The sequence below is a fragment of the Gavialis gangeticus genome, unplaced genomic scaffold, assembly GCF_001723915.1.
Source record: "Gavialis gangeticus isolate Ggan-Ray unplaced genomic scaffold, GavGan_comp1, whole genome shotgun sequence".
Taxonomy (NCBI): domain Eukaryota; kingdom Metazoa; phylum Chordata; order Crocodylia; family Gavialidae; genus Gavialis; species Gavialis gangeticus.
Genome location: NW_017729014.1, coordinates 16973330 through 16994052, shown reverse-complemented (window position 1 = coordinate 16994052; position 20723 = coordinate 16973330). Strand labels below are relative to the sequence as shown.

General features: G+C 41.1%; 1 protein-coding gene across 5 annotated transcripts in view; it reads right to left on the bottom strand.

Moving 5' to 3' along the window:
- VPS13D (vacuolar protein sorting 13 homolog D) overlaps positions 1-20723 on the bottom strand; it is a 209533-nt gene that overhangs the window by 40156 nt on the left and 148654 nt on the right. For all 5 annotated transcript variants that reach the window (XM_019511864.1, XM_019511868.1, XM_019511865.1 and 2 more), the window contains 2 exons: positions 13017-13149; positions 10731-10926 (listed from right to left, as the gene is read on the bottom strand). In XM_019511864.1, coding sequence (XP_019367409.1) covers positions 10731-10926; positions 13017-13149 — 329 coding nt within the window. The remainder of the gene's footprint in view (positions 1-10730; positions 10927-13016; positions 13150-20723) is intronic.

The window sequence follows — 20723 nt, the reverse complement described above, 5'->3', positions numbered from 1 at the left end:
TCTTTATGTTTGGTATCATGTTGCTGCTGCTATCAAAAATACAGCTCAAGGATAACAGGAAACGTCTATGGCCCAAGTTAAGCTGCTCTGACAGAAGTCTAGAGTGAAAGAAATAATGACAATTTCTTGCACTGCATATCGTTACGATACAAAACGGCTCTTCAGAAGTCCACATGCATATGCCACATTATTCAGTAGTTTACTTTGGGGGATCTTTTAAATTCGGACAATTCCATGGACTTCTGGGTCAATGTTTAAGTCAACAGTTCTCAATGCTTTCAGGCTCACGTCATCTTTCAAAAGACCCACGGCACCTCTCAGAATATGCCATCTCTTTGTTTTCCCTTGTTTTTTTGGCTACAGAAAGATAAATAGAGCAATTCTTCTGTTGCAAAGAACACAGAAAAAAACCACAGCAGGTCAGAAATTTTTTGACACTATGAAATCTCTTTGAATCTCTAGGTTTATCTTGTGAATCATGTTTGCACACCTAACAGTGCTAACGCTGCGTGGCACCCTGAGGCACTCTGGCTGAGAATCACTGGTTTGAGTGGACTTTTTCTTAACTGGAACTGCAGCATGCAGTAAAGCAGATTTCTCGAAGACAGCTCTCTGAGGACACGTGTTAAATGACAGAATAGCTCTTTTGTTTTGAGTGGGTCTCCGAGCCTTTTGGCAATATGCAACATAAAATGTGGAAATAATCAGAACTGCTGTATGTGACACTGCAGTATTTAGAGCACATAAACCTCTCTCAAAGAAAGATATCAAATCACACGCACTAGTTGCTAATAAATTAAATGTACGCTGCACTGTCAACACAAACTTTCTTTTAGCATCTCCCCAGCATACCGGCATCTTAAAAATGATTCAGTCAGCTCTTCTATTTCATTAAAATAAAATTCATATAAAAGTTTCTCCCCAACACGTTAAGGTTGTTTTTTCTTCACAAATTAAATGAATTTGTACTTCAAAGCTCACAGACAGCTATGAATTTAGTGCAGGGGGGTGGGGGGGTTGTGAAGAAGTTCATCAGGAGGTCAGGCTTTTTAAAATGCAACCTGCTAAAAGTACATGAAACGTTTTTAAAATGGCACCACATGCTATAAAAAACCCCACCACTTATCCCAGTCCCTGTGGTTTGGCTCCAGGCTCCAACCACAAAGTGAGAGCTAGCTGGGTGTGTCGCAGCATAAATTCATGGATTTTGAAGTCAGAAGGGACCCATTATGATTATTTTGTCTGACCACCTGCATAAGACAGGCCACAGAACACTACCCCATAATTTGCAATTCAAGCAACTTGGGCTGGAACTAGAGCATATCTTTAATCAAGATTATATGTCTTTCTACAAGTCCCTGAGTGATGAAGAATGTATGCTATCCCTTGATGAACTCTTCCAAAAGGTTAATTATCCTCTCTATTAAACATGTGCACCTTCTTTCCAGTTTGAATTATATGGCTTTAACTTCTCACCACTAGAACTTTCTAGTATCTTTCTACTTGATACTTCCTATGGTATGCCAGAGGAATCAAACCCAACCAAAATGACAATGAGATGTGAAAGGCAATATCCAACCATCTTCAATATTTTATTAAAACTTTACACAAAACTTTATATTTCATTTTGCATAGATATTTTTTTTGCAAGGGAACCTTCAGTATTTTCTGGTTCAACATGAAAAAACACAGATGAAAAAAAATGCCTGACCCACTCAACTAATTACTATCCTCCAACTGGCTTGCAGATATGTTTCCTATCTTTCTTAATATAGAATCACAGAAGACTTTAGGAGGGCCCAAAACTGGACACAGGACTCCAGATGTGGCCTCTCCAGTGCTGAATAGGGCAGAATAATCACTTTCCTTGACTTGCTGGTAATGCTCCCGTATGCTGTTAACCTTCTTGGCAACAAGGTTATACTGCTGGCTTATACCCACTTTATTGTCCACTGTCACCCCCAGGTCCTTTCCTGCAGAGCTGCTGCTTAACCAGTCAGTCCCCAACTTGCACTGGTCCATCCTAAATGCAGGTCTTTGCAACCTCATGAAATTCCTTTTGGCCCAATCCTCCAAAGTGTCTAGGTCCCTCTAAAACCTAGCCCTACCCTCCAGCATAGTTAGTCCTCCCTCAGCTTGGTCCCATCTGCAAACTTGCTGAAGGTGCACTCTGTGCCATCTTCCGCGTCCTTGATGAAGACATTGAACAAACCTGGCCCCAGGACCGACCCCTGGGAGACTCCACTTGCTACTGGCTGCCAACTAGACATGGAGCCATTGATTACTACTCTCTCGGCCCGATGCTCCAGACTGTTGTCTATCCACCTTACAGTCCATTCATCCAACCCATACTTCCTTAGCCTGCCTGTGAGAATGCTGGGGAAGACTGTATGAAAAGCCTTGCTGAAATCAAGCTACACCACATCCACCTATCTCTCTGCATCCACAGAGCCAGTCACCTCATCATAGAAGGCAGTCAGGTTGGTCAGACCCCTGGTTGCTACGCGTGGGCCTGGCTGGTTCAGCCCTAGGGACTGGACAGCCTCTTAGCTGGGCCTGAGACTCAGGAGGCTTCTGCCCCAGCTGCTCATTCAGGAGCTGTCCAGACACTGTTGCTCCTTTGTTCCTGCTGCCCCTGCTCCTGGCGGCAGGAGAGGCTGATTAGCCAGAAGGTAGGATGTCGGGTCACGAGCAGACCAGTATCACAGCCTGGGAGCCTGCAACAAGGAGTCTTTATTCATTTCTCTTCCTGCCCTGTCTCCCGCCACCTCCTGTTCCAAGCATGTGGCAGGTTTTGTCGGGAGACAGAGCCACAGGGTAGCATTCCTGTTGCAGCACAGCACAGCTGCACCGTCATGGGGAACAAACAGAAGCAAGCTCCATACTGCTGTTTCTGAGCCCCTGCCTGAGCTGCAGGCTGCCTTGTGCTTAGCACTGTACCAACACGCACTAAGATCACCCTGCTCCTTACGGAGCCTGCAGCCTAAATCACATTAGCAGGCTGCATGGGATTAGAGCCATTGAGGATGTGATTGATGGGTACTTCCACTCTTTGCAGGATCGCTCACATGGTGGGATGGCAACACAAGAGGGACCTGACACGGACGGATGGAAGACAGTCACCTCTAGTTCTAGATGACACAGAATTAGACCCTGCATTGCTGGAACAACTCCAGTGCAGGCAGGGAACTGATTTGGGGCTCTAGCATCGTTGGGAACAAGTGCAGCAACAGAGAGTGCAGCAACGGAGGCTGTGAGGCAACAGAGCAACTGAAGGAGAAGACGTCGGGTAATCGTAGTAGGTGACTCCCTGCTGAGAGGAGCAGAGGGAGACATCTACCGCCAGATCCCACAGCACGGAAGGTCTGCTGTCTCCCTGGGGCATGGATCTGTGATGTCACAGAGAGGATCCCCAGGCTTGTTCAGCCTGCGTACAACAGCAGCACCTCTAAGGATGCTTCTTGAGAGTAAAAATGAATGGTGCTGCAGTCCAGAACAGGAGGAAATATGGAAGGCATTGAAGCAACAGTGAATAGAAGCACCTGTATTAAAATTCAATACCCCTGGGAAACCAATACAGCTATCAACAGACGCTTCGCAGTTGGGATCAGGTGCTGTGCTACTGCAGAATTCTGACAACCGATGGCAACCCGTTGCACACGCGTCTAAATCACTGACTGAGGCAGAAAGCAGGTATGCACAGATTGAGAAAAAGTTGTTAGGAATGTTGTTTGCATGCCAGAGATCCAGTCAATATATTTACGGGCAGAAAGTGAATGCAGAAACAGATCACAAGCCCCTGGTAGCACTGTTTTGCAAGCCTCTGAACCACTGCACCTTAAGGATTCAAAGAATGATGATTAAGCTCCATGAGGTTCCTTTTGGCCCAGTTCTCATCAATAACTAGGAAGAGCACATACCAACTGCTGAAACTTCCTTAGCCCGATGAAGGGTTTTTGAACCCGAAAGCTTGCTTAATTGTTTTCCAACTATTTAAGTTGGTCTAATAAAAGATATCAGATTCACACAAAGAACCTTGTCTGCCTATGCCCTTAGACCAACACAGCTACAACCTACACCCCTGTAACATATTTTCATGACACTTGACTGCCCTGGACTACAATAACATTATTCTTAATACTGACAAAAAGAAGAGTAGTAACTAGAAGATCCAACAGGCTTGTATACAACTAGATGTTGAAGGAACTAAACTGGAAGCTCCTCAGAGCAGGACCCTTGTGTTCATTTATGAATGCTGTCAAGAAACAAATCTTGAATGTCCAAATCTGTGGATGACTGCAACATATGCCAAGAGAACGGACAATCTAAAAAGCCATACAACTAAAGACTTCTTTAACATTTTCCACTTCCTATTGTTCACCACACAAATGAGGAAACTGGAACAAAATTTAAGTGACATGCTCAGGGCAACAAAGGTATGATGATTCAAAATTCCAGTTTTCTACTTCTTTATCTGAGTTCAGAAATTTCTATTACAGTCATATGTTTTCACCAATTTTGGTACCCAAGTAACCTTCTCAGATTTCTAACCTAACTGGAGTCCTACATTGTTAAACTGTAGACAAAGGGGGGAGATTTCTAGCCTTGGGGCTTAGTTGTTGATTTTTGGAACAAAATATTTAATATTAAGGTATAATGCAGGCCTAAAAATGCTAAATACGTTCTCTGATACAACATTATAACATTTAAATGCTGCCATATGGAAAAATAATTGGCTCCTTATTCTCTCTCCAACATGTGGAAGAGACATTTTATTCTGGACCAAAACACGGACTGTTCCATATAATTTGGAGTTTGAAAAACAGGCGTGCAACTCGCCTGGAAGCATAACTGCACAGTAAGATAGAATCGGGTCTTCTTCATCTGAGGGCCTTTATTATTCCTTTGGTTTGAAGATGAATACATTCTGATTACGGCTGCTAACTCTGATGTCTAATTTTAGAGTTTTGTTTAGCACACACAAAATGAACACTTAAAAAAAATTGCAACAATTGTCTCAAAGAAGCCTGACAGCAGAAAAAGAAATGTAAAAGTAATAAATGCCCTCAAAAATCCTTTGCCTATTCTGTAGACTACTACTTTCTCCAAGGTGTGCACTCAATATGTAGCAATTTCCATTAAACTAGTGATGGCAATTTAAGGCCAAAATGGTAAAAGGAAAACTGTTTTTTTTTCCTTGCAATTATATTAATCTACCATGACGAAATAATACATATCCTTTTCCCATCAGATAGTCCAACAGAAAGTGAGTCATGCGCTTTCATAAGTTTATTCAAAGAAAAGATTTTTTTTTTCTGAAGAACTGGTAAGAGCTTTACATAAGCTGCACTATCATGAGAAACGTATTGTTCTGAGCTTTTGAGCTTCAGGGAGTATTTAGAGTTCAGCCAAACAGAAGGAAAAGGACATCACTTGGAATGCATTTTTTGTTTTAGTGGAGGCTTAGCTCTTTTATATGTGGCAACGATGCTTCAGCTGATTTCCAAAATGTTTTGTGGCCAAAGCTGGCAATCATTTAAAAAAAAAAAAATTAGAAAAATCAGGCACCCTCACTGAAGAGACTATAACCGAGTCCCATTATTTCGTGCTCTAATAGCCGCAAGGAACTGTATACCTCAAAAAAGGTAAATTTAGTTTGGAGTTTAGTTTGCTAGAGCAAGGCGGGTATAGGGGGCCTCAAAACTCTAGCCCCCGCTGTCTTGTGGATACTCCTTGGTTGGAGAGAGGCTAAGGGACATCACCCTGACCGAGGCATTAGGTAGGCAGTCAGCAGCAGTTCTTCTCTGCTGCTCTCTGGCAGAAGCTGCAACCATCAAGGCACTGAGTGTCTGGACTCGGTCTGGCTTTTGGATTCTGCCCCAGTGGTGTAAAGGGGAGATGGTAGGTCTTGGGCAGCCTCCACTCCTCCATACTCTTGTCTAGGTGTACACATCAAAGATCTTGGTGACCAGACCTCTTAAGTGTAAACTATGATCCAGAGGATCGACGGCCACCTGCTAGTTTGACTTTTGCCAAACAGGCTGTTCATGAACACACCCCGAAAAATAAGACATTCAAAGTCCAAAAATAATTACTTTTTCTCATAATATTGACGAGAAGTAGAAAAATAAATAAATCGTAGTTTACTGGTCTAACCTTGTTCTAAGCACACAGGCTCATATATTACATTTTAATTTTAAGAACATTTAGACCTTTAAATTAATGTCAGCATGCTCTTGAAAACCTCATTTAGACTCAATGCCAGTTCCAGAAACAGCATTAGGAAGTAAAGGGGCCTTTCTAGTTCTGGTTTACAACAAAAAAAAAAAACTGGGAGCAAACAATCTTGTCTCTTATGTTTTGAGAAAAAAGATGGGAAGGGAGGAGTCTGAACACTACTCAAACTGTATGGGACACCTTCTGTTCACAATCACACAGTGAAACGTCTACCAACTCCAAGACAACTGGAGCCCAGGCTTCTCAGACAGAATTCTCCCAAGCCTGAGTTTAAAGAAGTGGATCTACAGGAACAAAAATGGCATTACATTTGTTCTTTGGGCATTCGCAGCAGGTGAGGGTGAAAAATATTGCTGAGGTTGGAATTGAATGAAAAATGTGGATAATATTTACCCACCAACAAGACAGGCACATCTTACATTGCAGAGGCTTTCATTTGACCATTTTGTCTAGTGTACAGGGATGCAGAAGGGCAGCAAGTCTATCACTGCCCTGCTTCTCACTAAAACTATAGATTTTAAATCTGTTGGTTAAAAGCAATTAAACTAATTGTTCCAGCTATTTTTTTTCCGTAGTTGATGAAATGTAGATATTCCGTCTTTAGCCATGATAGTTGTGAGAGCTCACAGGTCAGATCTGTCCCAACAAACATTGTTAGAAAGAATCTAACCTTTGGAGTATGTGATGTGCAAGCACTAAGAGTGGAACCTCTTGAAGAAAACTATTAGGTGTGCCAGTGTGAAAGAGCAGCAAGGTTATGGAGGGTATTTTTCTTCTGTCTTGTGGTCCTCCTTTGAGACTAAGGAGACCTGTGTGAAAGAGAGGAGGTACTCAGGTCTCCTCTATTTACAACCTTCCCTGTGACATAAGTGCTGAGCGTGATTTGTGTTGAAAGAGCTTTGGCTCATTCAGAACTGATAAGCCAACCAATATTAATGGGGAGAAGGCATGCGACTGCAAAGCATCCTAAGACTTGCATCTAGAGGGAGGTACCAACTAACCCCTCCTACAGTTCACAGACAGTGGAGGATTCAGAAGTGTACAGGTTTCTGAGATGTAGAGTGGATCCTCCTCACATGGTATGTCAGCAGAGATCCACTTACCTGCATCTGTTTACAATCTTTCAATAGGCAAGAATGGTTCACCTATTTTCTGGATTAAAACTGGTGGCACATTTCACTCACCAGTCCATGAGCAAGATCCCGCTGTGTGGGGTGGTACAGCCAGGGTCTAATCCTGCTCACGTTTTGCAGCACACTTCCACTGTTCTTGAGACGTGCTAGTGTGCTAGTGTGCAACGCTGCATCCATTGGGAATCACTAGTTTACAAGATACCCAACTTTTTCAGTATGGAAGCTCATGATACTTGGCACATTAACTCCATTATCATACAACAACCCGACTGACAAATCTGGAACTCAAACCCCTTTACTTATCCATAACAAACAGTGGTAATTTTTGGTGACCAAAAAAAAAAAAATGAAAATGTTTTTAGTCCCAGTCACAACAAGCTTGTACCAACTCCAACCTAATTTACAGTCAGACAGAAAATTCCCATTTAGACAAATACCACACTAATAGGAAATAAATTTCCTCACTCTTAAATATAAAAGCTACAACAGATGGAATGGCAAAAAATGTTCATTTATCCACAACTCTATTTGACTTGCATGTTAAAAATCTGCCCCTGAGTTTGTACAAATACATGGCATGCATCTGAGATGGGAGTGGGAGCTTAGTGATGGCATGGCATCAGTTAGTTTTTGAGTCCATCCACTTTGCAAGGTTCAACACTGCTAAGAAGCCCTGCTTGAACTCTCTTTTCTTTTCTGCATAGATCTTAACTTGGAAAAAAAAAACCAAAAACCATCTACATGGCCCAGCACACAAAGCAGAAAATGCAACCTGAGCCAGCACATTCAGTCTGGAACAGTGTTTTATTTTGATTCCAAACCACACATAGCTGAACAGTTAACAAATGCAATTAAGGGATTTTGGTACACAACAGTCACAACAAATCCAAATCCTTTGTTGTTCCTCTCTGCTTTCCTTTCCCCTGAAAAAGCTGCTTGTTTGATTAAATAGATAAATCAAAAAAAGTGGGTATGGTATAGGATTAGCTTACAACCTTTCACAAAATGTCTGGGGAGCTGAGGGATAAGGATTTTTTGCAGGTGATATCTCTTATTGGACCAACTGCATGGTTGGTGGGGCTGAGTACATTTTACTGTATATGGACTGGAAGCCTGTGATTAAATTTTCTTTTAGGAGAAGTAGGGGCCTCAAATAGGTTTTCTGACTTAGTTACTGGAAAGAGTATTTTTGTCTTTAGGAGAGATGATGGGTCACAACATTTCATAGGCCAGCTAATGTTATACGCAAGTTCTGAATGTTGCGCAGGGTGTTCTGAACACTGCATGCAGAACTTTGCTCGGTGGACACAGCAAACAAAACTTAGTCCAAATTTAATGACCCATGTAGTTGGGATAAAGATAGGCAAGCTTTCAAATGCAAGTCATTCTTTGTTAGACCTGATCAAGTATGTCTTGCATTCAAAAGCTTGTCTAACTTTATCCCAGCTACATAGCTGACCCAATAAAATATATTACCCTAAGAAATCCTTGCCTCTTGCATAATTTCTGGGCCATCGTGGCTATAACTTGAAAGACATCTTCCAGTTCAATTCAAATGTCCTAACTTGTGCTTAGTCTGTTAATTGCTAAAGGTAATAGGCTAATGGGCCTACATGGCTACATGCCCTCTCCCTCCTTGCTTGCTGGCTAGTTTCTCAACATCAAGAGACATAATTACTGGCAATATTGCCAACAGGGTGGAAATTCATGAACAGAAACATACTTCAACAGTGCACTGAAATAGATAAGCACATGGACATCTCCAACACTTTTTAATAAAGTGTGAAGGAACATTTACTCTGTTTCCATGTGCCCTAACCTTCTGCCTGCCTGAGACACAGCATGATGATTTTTCTGACGTAATGCAGGTGGATTTTTTTAAATCCTTCTTTACTTACCTGAACTATGATCCCTGACCTTTTAATTCTACAAATAAAATAAAAGGCCCAAGTCCATGTGGCTACGTACAAGCAGCTCCCATTATCTCCCCAAGCCAGAATTATATTCATTTAGTCATTTACTCAGATTGACTTTTACATTTGATGAAGGAAGTTGAATAAGGGGCCCTGTTATACCAAAATCTATCACTACTGACAAAAAATAGGCTAACTGAATCCTGTGAGTCATAACATGCATTTCAAACTTGTACTACTCATCTGTGGTTCAAACTGCTGGTGCATCCTATTTTCACAACAAAGTATGTGTAGGTCTGCATTCTTCTGAGTTTCCTGCACCTCACTCGCACTTCATCAAGCTTATTGTTCCTAATTGAAACAGAGATGGCAAACGCCTCGGGATTCGAGTGTGGCATAATAAAATGCAGGAAATGGAAAAGCCAAATGGAAAGACTACAGAATCCCTTCAGGGGCAGCGAGGGAGGAAGAAAGGGAGAAACCCCCCTCTCCAACCTGAGAAATAAATATACGTAGGATTTGGTTTTTTACTCCTCTGTTATGCAATATGATGCAGACAACAGTCATTCCACAGCTCATCTTTATCACCTAAGAAATGAATGCCATTCAACTACAATAATTAAGATCCTAATTCCCTTCAATCCTGCTTTCTGGAAACTGCCCAGCCTCCTTCCTCCCTGATCATTCATTTTAATAATTATGATATAAATAATAACACATATTTATTTCAAACATACATAACATTATTCAACTTTACTTCTGGTGGCCAGACACTAGTCAAAGTAAGGCATACTAGATCCCCAAAGATGTAAAAACACACGCACAAATCTGTACGAGAGAGCGTGTACAGATGCACTGTCACAAGCTTGTGTAATTTATGGGGTATGTTATTTCCACGTACAAACTTATATACATATGATCTATCTGCAGTATAGAAAACATGCATACACACACACACACACTCACAAATGTCATACTAGCACATCCTTAATAAAAATTGTTTTTTCAAGAGCATTAGAAGAGATCTTCAGAACTCTTTAACCACTTTGAAAGACCTGCTTTCTATGTGATCTTTTAATGGAAAATGGGGAACCCCCCCCAAAAACCACATTTGCAGTCCCTCTCTGCTTCAGGCTACCAAGATGAGTTATTAAATTTAATTTCTTAAAATTTCATAACCTATTTTAATATGCTGCAATGATAATGTCTTATTGTACATTATAGTTTCCCTGCACCAGTCTTACTAGCAAATAAGGTCATGTTAGTGACTGCAAACACAAGATATTAAGGAGGAGGAAATGGAATAAAATGGGAGCATGAGACTAATACTACTATGCAGTCAATTTTGTACAATTACCATTCCTTTGGGTTAGGAACAGAAACTGGAAGGTTTTGCATTAGGGTGTGCAGACACATTATCAGTTAGAAATGTAAAACATTTACTGACCTTGGTCCACTAAGCGTTGCGGTATCTCTCACTGCCTGGGCTGTTTCTGAAGCAAAATCCAGAGCTCCAGCCACTGGCTTGGTTACTGTGCCAACCAAGCCTTTACCAAGGCCTGACATAAAACCACTAACTCCCCCTTCGGTTTTCACACCTTCCACTGTTGAAGTTATTACACTTGTCAATCCACCAATGATACCTAAGTGAAGACAACAAAAACTAGAGTTGGTCCAGCACCACCTGATCACGTGAACAATTTAACCTCACAACATTTTTATACGATTTAGGATAGGAACTGGAGAACACCAGGTTCACTTGGCAATTGTTAGGATGAATGTAAGGAGACAAAATACAAAAGCACGAACTGGAATTTTAATACTGATACCGGGGAGGTGCGCCTTGCTCTTACAAAACTTTAATGGTAATGAGAATCTGAGGGCGGCAAAAAGTTTGGAACATACTGAAAATTCAATATAGTGGATGGCAATAAGTACAGTGTAACAATATGCTCCATAAACTGCATCTCTCAGCCAAAGCAGAGCATTCTCCAGCATCATAAAGCTTTCTGGCCCACTGCCCAACAAACTGATTTACCGAGATGACTGCCAGCTCTGGATTCTCTAACTCTGTAGCAACTGACTGCACTTTTGACTTGTCCACTTTCAAAATACTGGCCAAGCAGCATCCAGATGCATTTAGGAGTTGGGAAGCAGACAGCATTAAGCATTTAAATTACTTCATTTGAGCAACTATGACAGAATGCAAAAAAGCTGGGAAAATTCCTATATTTCACCAGACAGAATCTAATAGTTAATTGCTTCTTTGAAGAAATGGAAAGAGGAAGCATTAAAAGGAAACAGATTTAAAAACAAAAGACATAATACTGCTAATTAACTGATAAAATAGCACGATGAAATGTTTCTAATTGACTTCATTAGGCATGAACATATTTCAGATTTCAGATGTTCCTAGCAACGTAATTTATACCAGATTTTAGAACGTATAAATTCTGAAGCTGGGAATAACCAAAGAACTTTAAAGAGATATCTAATATGATCCATTTAAAACAGAGCTGCCCAACTTCCAAGCAGTCAGGAGCCACATGCCCTGGCAGTTGCACAAGGGCGAGCCATAGCTCCCCCTGGGCCACACACCCCATGGAGGTCCCTCTACTGCTGCAGCATGTGCTTGTCCCAGTGCATGCCTGTGATCCTCTCCCCATCCTGTCCTGACTGCACCACATGGTTGCGCAGGCAATCCCCTCCCTACCCCTGCTGCACCATGCAGCCCAGGCTCACCCTCAGCTCCCTGCACTGTCCAAATGCCCCATCAGCAGGGTCGGAAAAGCTGAAGCAATACGGAGAATGGCAGCTGGGCAGCAGCCCAGGGGATGTATATTAACCCCTCCCCTAAGTTAAACAGCCCTGCTTTCAAATGTCAGTGTAATCCTTTTACTGACCATATTCACTATTGCGAAGATTATTTCAGTGTCATTTTTATTATTTAGAATTAAATCTCACTCTGTGCAGAAAACACTTGAGACAGTTAACAAATGCCCTGTAATTTTCTGTTTGTAAACGTACACAAGTTTTTGAAAATCAGAAAAGGAACACTCATGTTTATGACCGAAATTTTGACTACGCTCAAATTTGCAACAGCTTAATTACAGATGCGACTTTAGACAAATGGAACCAAACTGATGCAAAGCAACATAAATACTCAACAAATTTAAACTTGGTTGGTATTGGTTCGGTTTAATTCAGTAGAGAATTTATTTAATTTAAAGCTAAACTGATGTAAGACTTCAATCAAATTAAGTGTCCATGTTGTCTTTTGCAATTGGTTTTTGGGTCTATTAAAAGTTTAAGTAGAGCAAGTCTACAGGCTTAATTCTGCAAGGAAAATAAGGTCTGTGGGACTTGAAGGTAAGCAGCAACAGCTTACATCAAAACCATTCATTTTTTTTTACCACTAGCTGAAAATGTTATTACATTGTTGGTACAGACCAATAGTATGTAAGGATGTTTATGAATCTACATGGACACTGAAGTTTTGGCTGATATTCTTCCTTAATTTTAGTGCTGGTGTACAAAAGCAAACTTAAAATTAAAATCCCAATCACACTAAAAGGAAAACCAGCAATTTCTCCATTCCCTCAAGCTACAAATAAGTGACTAGATGAGTAGTTCGCACAGTACCGCATTGTCTTTCTGAATACCGTTGCGTTGTGATGACAGTAAACAACGTAGCTGAAATCGCAATACTCTGCTCTATATATTCATAACTTACCATGAGCAAGTCCCTGTATTCCAGCCACAAGATGTTCTCCGCTAGTTGCAGCATGGTATCGAATGTACTCTCGTTCAGTTTGATGTCTGTTATCCATTGTTTTTCCCAACCCATCCGATAAAGTCCCAGCAAACTAGAAAGCGGGGGGGAGGAAGGAAGCTTTTTTAAGATACAATTTCTATTGAAAAACATGTTGTGCTTATACTATTTTCAATTTTACTGCCTTAAATTCAGTAGTTATTAGCTAAAGTTCAAAACTTGATCAGTTCCTGCTTTCTTACATGGCAGCATGGAAAGAGTCGTCTTTGTTTGAAGGAGTGCCTTGATTACCATAGTTTATATTCATCACGGCTTTTCTCCCATTAGTGCCTTCCCAAAGACTTCTACACTTGCATTCTCACTATCATCTGTGTAGACATAGCTGTAGCTTTCACCTGTTCTCTTACTGAAATTAATATCAAAGCTTTATTCGCTTCAACAAGAGCAAAATTACAGTCGCTGCACTTACAACTGGATCACTACTTCAAATATTACCAATAAGAAAACACCTTTTGATTAAGGAAACTTGAACTTACAATATTGATGTATTAGAGTAGATTTTTATACACAAAAGGAAATGGTTACTTTTTGGTGCTTAGTTAGTAACCAATCATTCTGACCTGCATTTATCAGAAGAGCTCAGCTCTTATAAGGTTGGATTTTTGACTGGGTACAGAGTTCTTCAAGGGAGGTGGGAGGAAACCAGCCATAACTATCGTGATGGGAGCTATGAAACTTTTAAAAATACAGTTCTTATTTAGATGACTAAAGCTGAGCAACACCTTCTTGAAAACCTAACTCCATTTGTAGGTGCCGTCTGGCCTTGAGCTTCTTTGAAAATGCAATCTTTTATTTGGGATTATAATGTGTCCTGACACTGAAGCAGTTAACAAAATATAATGTGTCAACATTTGCATAATATATAACTTGTACATTATGTAGCACGGATGATATCTTACTGGACCAACTCTCTGGTTGGGAGAGATTTAGACAAATTTTCAGGTGCTTGTTTTTTTCTCGGACCAAAGAATGGTGCCTTGTACCCCAAAACCTGTCCCACTCTCACCTGACAATGCAGCTGATCTAATAAATGATACCACCCACAAAAACCCTCATCTCTTGCATATTCCCTGGACCATTATGGCTACCAACAGCACTCTAACACTACTACAATATGCAACTATTTTTTAAAATGTTCCTCAATTGAAGAAAAAAAAAAAAATCAGTAATCTTTTCAAGTAGGCAATAAAATTATTTCGTCCACTTATTTCAACCAAAAGTAGTAAATGAAGTCTGTTTTATATATATATCAAACTGAACAGCTTAATATATTAAGCAAATTCCTTGTGTTGACTGTGTTTTGATCGACAGTACATGGTTGGAATGTATTCTGGAAACACAAAGTTACTGTTTCTTGACAAATCGTGACCTGATCTCTGAACAAGCCCTCTCACCATAAATGCTTTATCATCAGATAAGGACTAAGAATTAACATTTAACCTGTGTTTTGTTGTTATGCAAGTTGAAAGTGTTCTGGGGTGCTGGTTAATAGGAAGCCACATACATGCCTGACCAAAATAAATGCAAGGTACTAATATAATTAACTTTCCTGTGCAAAATCCATCAAAATAAATAGCTAAGTGCCAATGACCTAAGTGTAACCTTTCAAAAAACTCACAAGAATGTTATTTAGACACAAAGCTATCCTTCCACAGAGATATGCGAAAAGCTTTAAGGCAAATAAGCCTGTCACAAGACTCAGAAATATGTCTGTACTGTTGTACTTTACATTTTGTAGCGAGTTAAGAGGTTGTATCTCAAAACATTGCAGCAATATAACTTGAAAGTGGCTCTATTTTGAAAAACGGCTGTTGGTGAAGCAGTGTCATGTTTATGGTAACATGTGGGATGATCCACTGGCAGATGGCTGTACTGACGGGATCCATATGCACTGCAGCACAGAAGAAAGATGTGAACTCATCCAAGGGAAATCTTAATCAACATCTGAGCAACGCTACTGCAACGTTTTTGCTGTTGGGTCAAATAAAGACCGCTTATAACGTAAGTGAAGGATTAAGACATTTACAAGTAAAAAAACTTGCATTAAGCCACTCGGGTTCAAGCAGGAGTTACGAGAACACTGAAAATGACTCAATTCAGTTATCATAAAATAAAGGCTTTTCCCTGCGGCCCACAGGGGACAGGGCAAGGAGAAATGGTCTTAAATTGCAATCATGGAAATTTAGGTTGGATTTTAGGAAGAACTTCCTCACTATGAGGGTGGTTAAGCACTGGAAGAGGCTACCCAGAGATGCATATTTTTAAGAGCTAGTGAGATGCACCTGACTGGGATGGTTTAGTAGAGTCATCCACCCTGGCAATCTTCAAAAAGCATCTTGACGCCCATCTTGCTGGGGTCTTTCCTGCCCAAGTGCGGTGGGGCTGGACCCAGTGATCTCTAAGGTCCCTTCCAGCCCCTGACAACTATGAATCTATGCTACCTTAAGCCAGGAACTGGACTAGATGATCTTCCGAGGTCTCTTCCAACACTACTATTCTGTGATTTGATCACCACCAGCTAAAGAAAAGGGGATTTCTCTTTTAGTGCTCTATTAATTTTTAGCCACTTTCATACAATTACATAATGTTAAACTGAACAGGGGGGTGGGGGAGAAAGGTCCTAAAACCCTACCTCTAATTGAGAATCGATACTGGTAGTGAAAAGGATGGCTGGTAGGATTTTCCTATGTTACTGCAGAAGACAATATTATCTGGAACCAAAAAATAATCCAATCTTTATCATCGGCATCTCTCTCTGATAGTTTTGACATGCTCATGCTCTACCTTCTCCTAACAGGCAGCTACTACTTCAATAGATAAGATGGTCTTTCTGGTCATTTCTGGTATTCGTTGAGGTAGAAACCAGGAAGTGCTGAGAGTAAATATTGAAAAGCATACCAGAAAAATCTAGGCGTTCAGAAAATAAACCAATAACCTTCCCTGCTCACACTGTCACTATTTCCTAATTCATCATCTTTTCAAATGGCTGCTCAGTAATTGCTGAGGGAAACGTCACAGAAACGTGCCTTGCTAGGGAGAGACAAAAGGTCCTAAAATTTTTTCTTTAATAGTTTAAATTTGTCAGTCCTGTACGTGACATGAATGGTACTTTGACAGCATAATAGGACTCTAGCTTCGAACTCCCTCCTTGATGGTCCTTTCACCAGCATTTATTTAATGGAAATTGTCTTCGATATTTTTCCTTTATGTTATAACTCAGATAAATTGCACCTTGCTACATCCTAAGACACAGAAAACTGATGTCGAGCAGAAGTGTACACCAATTAGAAACTGCGGTCTTACATAATCATTCATTTGTCAAACCAGGGCCCAATCCTGCAACTCTTTACAACTAGCCTCATCCTTACAAGAATGAACTCGGTGGTATAAATTTATGTTAAAGCCTTCACGATTGAACCCTTGCACCACTGCAAATTGAGATGCAAACAAAATCCTTATCTAGATTAACGTTTTCATCCTGTAACAAGACCATTTATTATAGCAGGGTTTTTCAGTGGAATGTGGTCTATGATAAAAAGGAAATCTTGCCTGTTCAGCAGAGGAGGGAAAGTATGGTAATACTAAAATCATATGCTGATCACACAAAAATATATAGTTGAAAAAAGGCTTTTTTTTTTTTTTCTTCTTAAAGAAGGCATTTCCTTTAAGTGTTCTGGTCAGCAATCACACACCACCGGTAATAAATTCCACATTTTTTTCTCTCCTACCCTGGTAGTTAAGTTGTGGGTATCCTTCGATTCAATATAAAAAGTGATCAAAGATTATGTCATTACTTTGTAACTTTTGGTTTAAGGACAGCTGGAACGTGGCCTGAGGTCCTGGTTGTAACAAATTTTGTACAAAAAGAAAAAATAGCTATACTGTGTGCTGATGAAATGATCAATTTTCCCTTCCTTCCATCTGAACTGCTTCTAGAAGCTGTTCGGGTTGTTGCCAGCTACATCACTACTGGGCTCAGCTGCCCCTTTCCTGCTTAGAAATGCAAACTATTCAAAGCAGCTCCCATTATCTGAGCAAAGAGGTTTTAACCATATGAATAAAAATGAAATCCCATGACTGGTCTTGTGACTTAACCACGCTGACACAAAACAGAAAAACGAGCATTGGCTGAATGACTTCTGACCCCTTTCTGAACTTAATATAATTATTTTAATTAGCCACATACAAATTCAGCGGAAACTGTTCCATAATTTGTTCCCTCTAAAGTGTAATCGTTTGGTTTAAAGGGATTAGAAGAGTTGACATAAAGGTTAAAGGCTCGCACACAAAGTGTGTACGTAGGTGGGAGAAGGATTTTCTGGAATTCTGCCTACACTAAAAACTGTCAGGCTTCGATACAGTTTTCAAGTACTGATCTTGAAGATCACATCAGTGCGGTTATGTGTGGTGTGGTGCCAGCCAATTACAACTGGGCAATTAGTATTATCATCATTATTATTATCGTTACTATTAATGATTAAGCTTTCACAACAGCTCTCTGAGGATTTGTGCCCTGCTCGGCCAGCAGAAGCACATCTTTTTTTTTTTGTGTATAAATAGGGATCGGTTGTTCTTTCTTCAGTTTTTGCTCCTTCCATGGAAGAGAGAATAACATCCGCATTAGTCAATAGCAAGTCCTGCTTTAATGTTTAGATATGAGAACTATCTTCCTAGCAAAGCTGTAAGAAGAAAAAAAATTAGAAGTGCACAGGTTAAAAGTTCATCTTGTCATCACATGGCAATTTAAATGCTCTCTCCATGAAGATACAAGAGAAACAAGGTTAAATAGGGACAGTTCTGTTTGTGTGCTGTTGAAAATAGCACCAAGTTCCAACTTTATAAAGAATTTAGGGATTTTAATGAACTGAGAAATCGAATGTTTCCCTGTTGTCTTGCCTCTGGAGACACCATCCAAACTCTTAACAAAATTTTAACTGAAAAACACTAAGTTTTGTATTGAACCCTTTTGGGGAAGGGGAAAAAAGCAGAGAACTGCTTCTTTACATTGTATTCCATTTAAGTACATGGCCTTGGTACGGATAAAAGTCTGTGCACTCACCCAGAGTATGCAAATATCTGATCTTAACAGAAATAGTGCTCCTTAAATACACAAAGCCCTGTTGGTGCAATGGTATTAGCATATCTGAAGCTGACTTGCCACTCTCATTTTCAAGTTTTGAGGCTGCTAATACCAGGGGGCTGAAAGCAGTTCTGCCACTACTGTGGTATTAGTAGCCTTGAAACTAGCTCCTGTAAATTTTGTGGCTTCTAATAGCAAGCAGCCCCTTCCCCTTTTTACTCCAGTTAAATGGAGTAAAAGTAGCAAGATACAGCTCCAGCTGGGTCGTAGTTTGCTTATACAGCAATTAACTACAAAGTACAGAGTGGCTTTCAAAGATGCTAGTCACTGAAATGGTTCGTGCACTTAAACTAATACACAGGTACTAGAAGTCTGCTTTAATACACGGAAATGTAATGCAACCAAAAAACTGGAATGAGCACTGTGTTAAGCAAAGTCTGGAGATGTTACACATGTAAGTGGAGTATGCTGTATAGCACAAATACAAGATGCAAGTCACACCTGAACAAGCTAAAGGAACACAAAAGGTTACTAAAGGAAATACAGAATGTGGGCATCTCTTCTAAACAGTGGAAAAATAGATAGTTATAGATTACCAAACGCAACAAAATGCCATCTAAGTTGTTATACTATATTCATTAGCATGGGAAACCACCAAAGCCTGTTCAAATGTAATAGATGCATGAAGAAAACAAGTGGTTTGAAAGATTAGACGCAAAACTGAAACGCTATTTTAAAACGCAGAATATTTGTTCATCAACGATGGTATCCATTAGAGATGCAAATATTGTTTTAAAAAATACCTGTTTAAGCTCCTCTAATTATACTGGTTAAACGGTCCTGTGGTAGAGGGGCAGGGCAGCGTGGGGAGCTGGGGCTGAGGCTGTGGGATCGTGGCGAATTCTGCCGCCAGCCGGGACTGAAGCCCGTGGTCACAGCAGGCTCCATGCGGTGAGCACGTGGGAGCGGGAAGACAGCAGCACCACCACCAGCAGCGTGGGGTGGTGCGGTCTGACGGGGTCCCCGCCCTGGTGCTGCCTGCTCTCAATAGAGCAGCTCTGGCCAGGGCTTCCTGAAAGGTGTTGTGGATCTGGACTGCAGCAGGAAGGTAACTAGCAGCTACCTGGGGAAATGGAGCATCCACCTGTGGATTGAGTGCCCTCTGCTAGGAGCTGCAGCCCTGGGACAAGTGTACAGGTAGATGCCTTGGACATGATCTTGCATGGCACGTCCATCTGCCATGTGCCCCCAGGCTAGAAGAGCCGCCATGGGTTCTTGCTCAGCGGCAGCTGCTGGAGACTGGGTGGGCATGAATGGGGGGTAAGGTGGGTGGGAGGGAAGCACTGTCCATGGTTATGGGCACCCACAGGCTGGAGGGACCACCTGGGTGTGGCATGGTGTGGCTGTCTTGGCAAGTGGGCTCTGTTGTGGGGCACCTGGCTCTGTGCCGACCACCCCTATGGCACCTAATGGCAGCCCTGCTGCTGCACACGCTCTTATTTAAACCCTGCGGGCCCCACTGTGCAACTTGGTCCAGGCAGCCACTAGTTACCTTGCTGCTGCAGCAGCTGCACAGTGCTGCAGCCTGGATCCGTGCCCCTGCTGGAGCGACTCCCCCACCAGTGGGCAGCACTGAGCCTGGAGGTACACATAAAACTGTTTAAATTCAATTACCATTTAACCTTTTATATCCCTAGTATTTATCTTTTCACATCCAACTTGAGCCTTTTCTATGTGCTCCTTTATAACCTTTTTTAGTCATAAAGTGACAGGCCTACTTTGTGGTTTGGAATAAAAAATACCATCCACAGGTAATAACAGGATGGAGTACTATCAGCACAGCTATGTTCCACTAGCTTCATCTTTCTCTAGTCTAGAAAAAAAGAGACAAGGATACCATAAGCATTGCAAACCACTTTACATAGGTAAGAGGTGTAGTACCAAATCTACACTGTATAAGGCAATGATACTATTTTGGGGCGAAGGGGGGGCAAAGAAATGACAGGGAGTGAAAAGATGCAATTGATTGGGGTGCAGTACGTACAAACAACCCTAGTGAAGAGGAGAGACCAGAGAACTTGACTCCTTAAACCTGATGAACAATTACCTGAAAATGATCTTAAAAGTAATATTGTTCTTAACAGAGGTGAATTGAAATAGATTTTGTAGTGAAAACAATGCGTTTTTTGAACGTGCAGTTCGTTACAGGCAAGTCTAAAGTACTAACTAAGCCATCAGAGTAGGTTATCGCAGGGTCTGAGAAAGGTGCGTTCTTAAACCAAGCCCTGTCTCTCGAAGATGCAGTGCAAATACGGCATAACATAAAATAAAGGTCTGGAGAGCAGGTACACATAATCCCTCCCTCCACCTCTCCAACAAACCCCAGAAATCCCCAGATCCTGAACAGTTTAATCCTAGATTAAGCAGGGTTATGCCCGTGCAAGCAAAACAACCACTTTACGCACCAGCCTTGTACACCAGTACAAAAACGTCACCCCAAAAAGCAACACAGTTCACGTATTACCCAA